Raw genomic sequence first — 7,024 nt, forward strand, 5'->3', positions numbered from 1 at the left:
ATTGGTTTGATGTTCCAAAACACTTAAGTGTGACAAACATGCAAAGGAACAGGAAATGAGGAAGGGGGCAAACACTTTCACACCACTGTACAGTACATCCAAAAATTCAAAGAATTTGATTTGACAACTTTATAGCTTCCTACCTTAAATCAGTGAAAGTGAGAGTTTACATTGAGAATAACGTCTACCAATAAATTAAAAACACTGAGCCTAATGGCAGTTTAAGTTGTCCGTGTAAATGTTTTTATATACTGCCCAACCTCAGAGGCACTGCAGGCTATTGCCGACTATATGTTTACCATAAGTCCTCAGCCACAGTAAGTGCATCTCAAACAGCACCTTACCTGCCGTATTGAGCCTGTATGACCTGAAGCTGCTGACAGAGTGGAGTGGGCGGAGCCTGCTCCAGGTGGGCAGGGACACCGAGCAGCCTGGCAGTGCGCAGTTCCAATGCCGACAAGGCTCGATGTTCACAGTCCAGTCTGTCCTGGTACTGTTCCCAGGACTGCAGCAGGTCTTGCAGGTCCTCGGTGGAGGCCTTCACCTGGGAGCCATCAGGAAGCTCTGCCTCCACCTGCTGCAAGAGGGCTGAGGCCTTCTCCACCTGAGAGCAGAGACAGAGTCTTAATAGTTTATTAATTCTTCTTTATGAGCACACAAAGTAATGTAAAACAGTTTTTTCCCTAACTCAGAATTGGCATTTGGGGGGTGACTATGCACAACAGTAATGAGTACCGAATGTGTTTTCCTATTTGACAATACAATTTGACAATACCTTTACCGACAATTTGATCAAATAAATTGCCCCCAATTAATTTAACCCCAATTAAAGGTGCAATATGTAATACTGACAGCTAGTGTTTAAATAGTTACTACATTACACATTCAAAATACTGGAGAGATGTCTGCCCCGCCCCCTCCTCCCCAGACACGAAGATGGAGGTTGCCGAACTGAGACCACAACAGTGTTGCTAGACACTTATCTCAGATAGGAGATTCCTTCACAGCACAGCGGAGTAGCTAATGTTAGATGCTGGCTGTATTGTGAGTCATAAAAGCCTGTGCTCTGTATACAACTGACAGACACACTTTTTCGGCTTGAATTACAGTGGGAACCGCTAAAAACACAACAACCTCGTTGTACTTTTCACCGAAAGGACAGACACTTCCTAGGCTTACAATTACGGTAGGAACCTCTAAAAACAAAAAAACGTTGGCTTCCTCTCCACCTTAGTGAACACAATATAATTTGTTTAGAATTACGACAACTATCGCTAATCGCACCGAGAACTCGCGGTCCTCCCCATTTACAGCCTCCCTCTCTTGGTTGAAAATAACTCACCAATGTCAGCTACGGACGCTGAACGTTATAAACAGCTGTTTAAGGCTAACGCTGTAACGTTAGCAGCTTGCAGGGTTAGCATTTTGCAAGTAACCAACTAGAGTACTCCAGTTATATAATTTAATGTGAGTGCACAAATGTTGAAATGACATAAAATTCACATTGACTACTCATACCTTTTTTTATTAAACTGGCAGGTTTTTGAATGTGTTTAGGCGGGACGTTTAGAGTGACATTCACCTAAAAAAGTAAACAATCAAAGGGATGACATGATCTGCTTGACAGAGATGGCAGCTTGAGGCACAACTCCTAGCCCAATTTTGACAAATAGGTGTATTAAAAGGTTCCAAATCTGATATTCTATCACTTTGTGCTCAATAGTCATTTAAAGCAAAATGGCAAACAAGAACAAACCCCAACCCTGCGATACGTGTGCCATTGCAGAGGCATTACTGGAGAAACAGAAGATTCTTCAAACCACATTTTTTGAAAATCTTGTTTTAGTGTATTGTTTGTAATTATTTGTTTGAATACATACAAAAAAATTGATCACAAAAGACGTAAACAAACAAAGTTAGTCCTCCAAGATAATGCATGCTAATTACTATAGCAGTCTGAACTGACACCAGCACAATTTTATTAACTCATATTTGTTGACAACAGTAGTAGCTTGGGTAACACAGTAGCTTTGCGGTGGCTGTGGATCAGTGGTTAAACCCCAACCGGCCCGTCAGACACCGCCTACCTAGAGCCTGGGTCTGTCCGAGGTTTCTGCCTAAAAGGAAGTTTTTCCTAGCCACTGTCGCACTGGTGCTTGCTCTGGAGGAAACTACTAGAACTGTTGGGTCATTGTAAATTCTGGAGTGTGGTCTGGACCTGCTCTATCTGTAAAGTGTCTCGAGATAACTCTTGTTGTGAATTGATACTATAAATAAAATTGAATTGAATTGAATTGGTAGAGCTGTTGCCTGCCAACAAGAAGATGGGTGGTTCGATCCCTGGCCCATGTTGAAGTGTATAAATGTCTGTGAATGGTTACTGTACTATGTAAATGCTCGGAGTAGTTGTTAAGACTTAAAAAGGGCTATATAAATACAGTCCATTTACACATGTACCACTAGCTTCACTTAACGCTGCCCTTACTGAACATTTATTCAATTAGTTACAGCTGCTGTTTCATCCCAGATATTTTGTAATGTACGGTTACTTACACTGCTAGTGATTTCACTCCATTCTGCAATTCTCCGTTCACTACGAGCTGTCAGCTGTTGTGTGTAGCAATGTAGTCTTGATAAGCGTTTCCAAACAGCAACCACGGCAGCTTCCTTGCCTCCACGACAGCTCTGCTCTGAGCACCACTCCTTCAGCTCCGCCATACGAGTCTGCAGGGACTCTACCTCCTCAGAGAGAACCTGCACACGAGAGAGTCACAGGTTACAGGAGAGTTACAGGTTTGTCAGTGAATGTAGTTAGTACTGACGTGATGAATGAGGGGGGGAGGTTTTTGTGAACACTGTTTCAACCCAGTACTGCATACTTGTGGAGAAGATTCAAATTGAGATCGATTTTGGAAGGAGAAAGAAGGAAGCGAGCACACTGCAGGCTAACGCCGGAAAGCCACGCTTAGACACGGAAAACACTATTGGTGAGAAATACTTTATGATTGAAGAGACATTTTCTTGTTTTCCCAAAACACAGCCAGAGCAGGCTGGAGCTCCAGATGACCGATGCTAGCAGGCCTGGCTTCAGAATGTGGAACACAGTGGCTGGGTGAGTGAGTTTAAAGCAGCAAACATCTTTAGGAGTGGAGTACAGAATAGGAGACAATATATTTAACGTTACGAGCCAGGTTAGCCTTTATTAGCTGTATTGAAACTGAGAAGCTGCCCCTTCTCAGTTTCTCTCCCCCCTTATCCAAGAGGAGGAGAGTCAGGGGCAAAAAGTACCCCAGTGTCACCATTCATGCTCAAAAAGGCAACAAATAAATCCTGTATACTCGCATCCAATGCTTCCCTCAAAACAAAATAAAACCCAAGGTCAGTTCCCATCTATCCCTGCAGGGGAGCTCATGCTCCTTCCGGGGCAGACCAATCCCTTCGGGCTGTGAAAGTGACGTAACTGCAGTGCAACTCCGGGATTCCCCTCTCTGCCTGAGCGGACCGGTGACGCGAATGCACAGTTCACCCATGGGTTTTGTCCACTACTTGTCAGGGGTACAGGCTACAGTTTGCTATGAAACCATCCAGATTCAACAGTATGTTAGTTTCAATGGCGAAAGGGGATGTAGCACAAGTCCTAGAGGACAAAATAACCTCCCTATTGAACAAACAAGCAATCAAGCAAGGAAACGCATCAAGAGTTTTATTCCCGCTATTTCCTCATTCCCAAGAAAGGGAACTTGTCACTTCATCTGATTTTAGACACCTATGAAAATACACGTTCAGGATTAACACACAAAGTGCTCTGACGTTCAATCCACCAGGGGGATTGGTTGGGGAAAATAGATGTTTCAGATGCATATTTTAACATCGCCATTACTTCTGCACACAGAACATTTCTCAGTTTTCGTATCAGGGCAGAGCCCACAAATACCAAGCTGTCCCATTCGGGCTGTCGTTAGCACCAAGGTTGTTCACAAAGCGTGTGGAGGTAGCCCTGTTTCCGTTAAGGAGCAGCGGTATCTGATTATTTTTTTACATAGATGACTATATGGTGTGCTCCCACTCTCAGGAGTAGGCAGTCAGATATTCCACTACAATGATGAAGCACCTCAGGGATTTGGGGTGAACTGGGCAAATAGCCGAGTAGAACCTGCGCAATGTACGGTATATTTGGGTTTCAAAATCCCTCTCCTACCGCGTCATGCTATCGGAGGGGAGATTAGCGTCTCTAGTGCAATGTCTCTCCCTTTTCCAGTTGAGCAAAGCCGTGCCATTCAGACTGGGCCTGCGCCTGCACAGCCTTATGGCGTCAGTAATGTCTGTGGAACATTTGTGGCTTTTAATGATTACAGATTTTCAGCATTGGGTTCCCCGCGCCGTCATCTCAACCAAAGGGTGAATAACTCTTGTGTGTGGCCCCCCTCCACCCATGGAGGCGTTACGCTAGGGGCGGTGTCATGACAAAGGACACATAACCATGAACGGACATGTTCCTGTCAGGATGGGGAGCTACGCTGTAAGGAGAATTGTGAATGGCATATGGAACCGGAGGTTTGGCTACGCTCACATAAATGTCCTGTAGTTTCTTCAAGGTCGTCATGTTTTAGTGAAAACGGACAATTCTACTGTGGTTGTGTCAATCAACCGCAAGGGGGGCACTCGCTCACTGTAGCTGCACAAGTTACCCAGTGTTCTTCTCTCTGTCAGGCGTAAATGCACCACTGGGTGTGGATGCTCTGGCTCACCAATGGCCAAACGTGCTACTCTATGCATCCTACCCTCAGTCAGTCAGTGGCCATCCAAGCATTAGGTAGCTGAGATAATACAGCTCCTTGCAGGAGATCCATGGCCTCTCCCCATATGCAGAGACCTTCTCTCCCAGGCGGGCGGGGACATCTACCACCCTCACCGAGACTGTGTAACGCTCTGGGCTTGTCCAGTGAGAGGTGGAACCTGAATGCATCATACCGGAGACCATGCAGAGTGCACAGGCCACCCACTCTCTTTACAGTGAAAAGTGGTGGGGTTTTGAGGAGTGGTGCGCTTGTCGGTGTTCTTTGGCGGAAATGCTGTTGTCTACAGTACCTGATGGAAAAAGACAGTTAAGGTCTACTTTGCTGCTGTCTCAGCTTGTCACGTGGGTTTCGGGGATAAGGTGAGGCAACATCCCTTGGTTTGTTGTTTTATGAAAGGGGCATGCCGCAAGCTCAGAGTTTACAGGCCCCTGGTTCATCTGTGGGATTTGTCAGTTGTATTACCCCCCACTCTGATCACCCGTTTCATAGGCAGTAGGGATGAAGTTTGTCTCTCTTAAAACAGCTTTCTCTTGGTTTTAACCACTGCAAATTGTGTAAGTGACTTACATACTTGGTCTCTTTGCCCTACCTATCTGCAGTTTGGCCCAGGGCTCTCTAAAGTTTTTTTACGGCCCAACCTAGCCTTTGCGCCTAAGATGGTAGAGTCAGCCAACAGGAAAAAAGAGGCGGGTGAAAAGAGTCTCTCGGTGGAGCTCTCCACCAAGGGACTCTTTTCTCCCGCCTCTTTTCTCCTCAAAAGAGGAGCAAAGACTTCACATGTTATGCCCTGTCCGTGTTCTGCACATTTATGTCATTTATGAGTCAGACGGCTGGGTTCAGAAAAGCAGATCATCTGTTTGTGTCCTGGGCCCCATAACCGGCAAGCCAATGCCCATTAGAGGCTGTCCTACTAGATTGTGGAGGTCGTATCATTGGCCTATGAGTATAAAGGTTTGCAGCGAGGGCCTGAGAGCTCATTTCACAAGGGGCATGGCCACTTTATGGCCCCTTTTCAGGGGTGTGTCAATAGAGGAAATTTGTGCAGCGGCAAGCTGGGCTACGGACCGTCCTTGGCACAGGCTGTGCTGGAGGCTATGGCGCCAGGGTCAGTGTGACTCTCGGTTCAATATAGTTTTGGCTTCAGTAGATTCGGGAAACACCAAACAAAGTTATAAAAAGAACTTTTGGTTACTTAACGTATGTGATAACAGAGTGAAGGGATTTCCAGCGTTGGGTTGCCTCCCTCAGACAGGATCCTGTGTGTCATAGCGCACGGAGGGTAACGGTTACTGTGGAGTGCGGAATAGCGCTGCGCTTTCTTGGCGCAGGGAGTGGCCTTGGGCACTGTCCTGTCTCGGAAGGTGTTCACCACGGACGCGAGCCTTTCGGGCTGGGGGGGGAACACAGGAGGGCCGTTTTGTGAGAGGCGTTTGGAGTGAGAGTCTCCGGCGCTGTCACATAAATTACCTCGAGCTCCTCAGTCACCGTTTCTCGCCCTGAGGCATTTCTTGCCGCTTCTCAGCGGACATCATGTTCTGGTGAGACAACACGACAACGGTAGCCTATATAAACCGTCAGGGGGGCTTGCGTTACTGTCAGTTATACACGCAGACTGGCGCAGGATGATTCTAATAGCTCCACACTGGCCAGCGATGCATTGGCTGGCGGAGATTTATCCACTCCGGACCACCGTGGCAACTCACACTACGCAGGGACATGCTGTCCCGGGCGGGGGGGACACTCTTTCACGGGCACCCAGAGCGTCTGGCGCTATGGGCTTGGCCCGTGAGTGGTGCAATTTAAACACAATCGGGCTCCCACAGAGTGTGATTAACACTATTCAGAGTGCCAGGGCTTCTTCCACCAGATCACTGAATGACTGTAAGTGGAGGGTGTTTGAGGATTGGTGTTTCAGGGAGGGACATGTCTCTTTTCAGTGCCCTGTAGGCGCAATTTTGTCATTCTATCAGGACTTGATTGACAAACGTAAAGCCTTCTCCACCATAAAAGTGTACCTGGCTGCCATTGCAGCTTGTCATGTGGGGTTTGATTGTAAAACAGCTAGCCAACATCCTTTGCTTTGCCGTTTTATGAAAGGAGCACGACGGCTGCTCCCTGTTTCCAAGCCGTTGGCTCCCCCATGGGATCTGGCAGTGGTGTTGGATGGGCTTGCTAGCCCCCCTTTTGAACCACTGGGGGAGGTCGACCTGAAGCATCTGTCTTTG

General features: G+C 46.9%; 1 protein-coding gene across 1 annotated transcript in view; it reads right to left on the reverse strand.

Annotated features, from left to right (window-relative positions):
- LOC117936251 (nesprin-2-like) overlaps window positions 1-7,024 on the reverse strand; it is a 208,747-nt gene that overhangs the window by 103,536 nt on the left and 98,187 nt on the right. Inside the window, exons 66-67 of the mRNA XM_034859128.1 lie at window positions 2,554-2,754; window positions 345-604 (exon numbers count right to left, since the gene is read on the reverse strand). Coding sequence (XP_034715019.1) covers window positions 345-604; window positions 2,554-2,754 — 461 coding nt within the window. The remainder of the gene's footprint in view (window positions 1-344; window positions 605-2,553; window positions 2,755-7,024) is intronic.

This window comes from Etheostoma cragini, chromosome 20, assembly GCF_013103735.1.
Source record: "Etheostoma cragini isolate CJK2018 chromosome 20, CSU_Ecrag_1.0, whole genome shotgun sequence".
NCBI classification, from domain to species: domain Eukaryota; kingdom Metazoa; phylum Chordata; class Actinopteri; order Perciformes; family Percidae; genus Etheostoma; species Etheostoma cragini.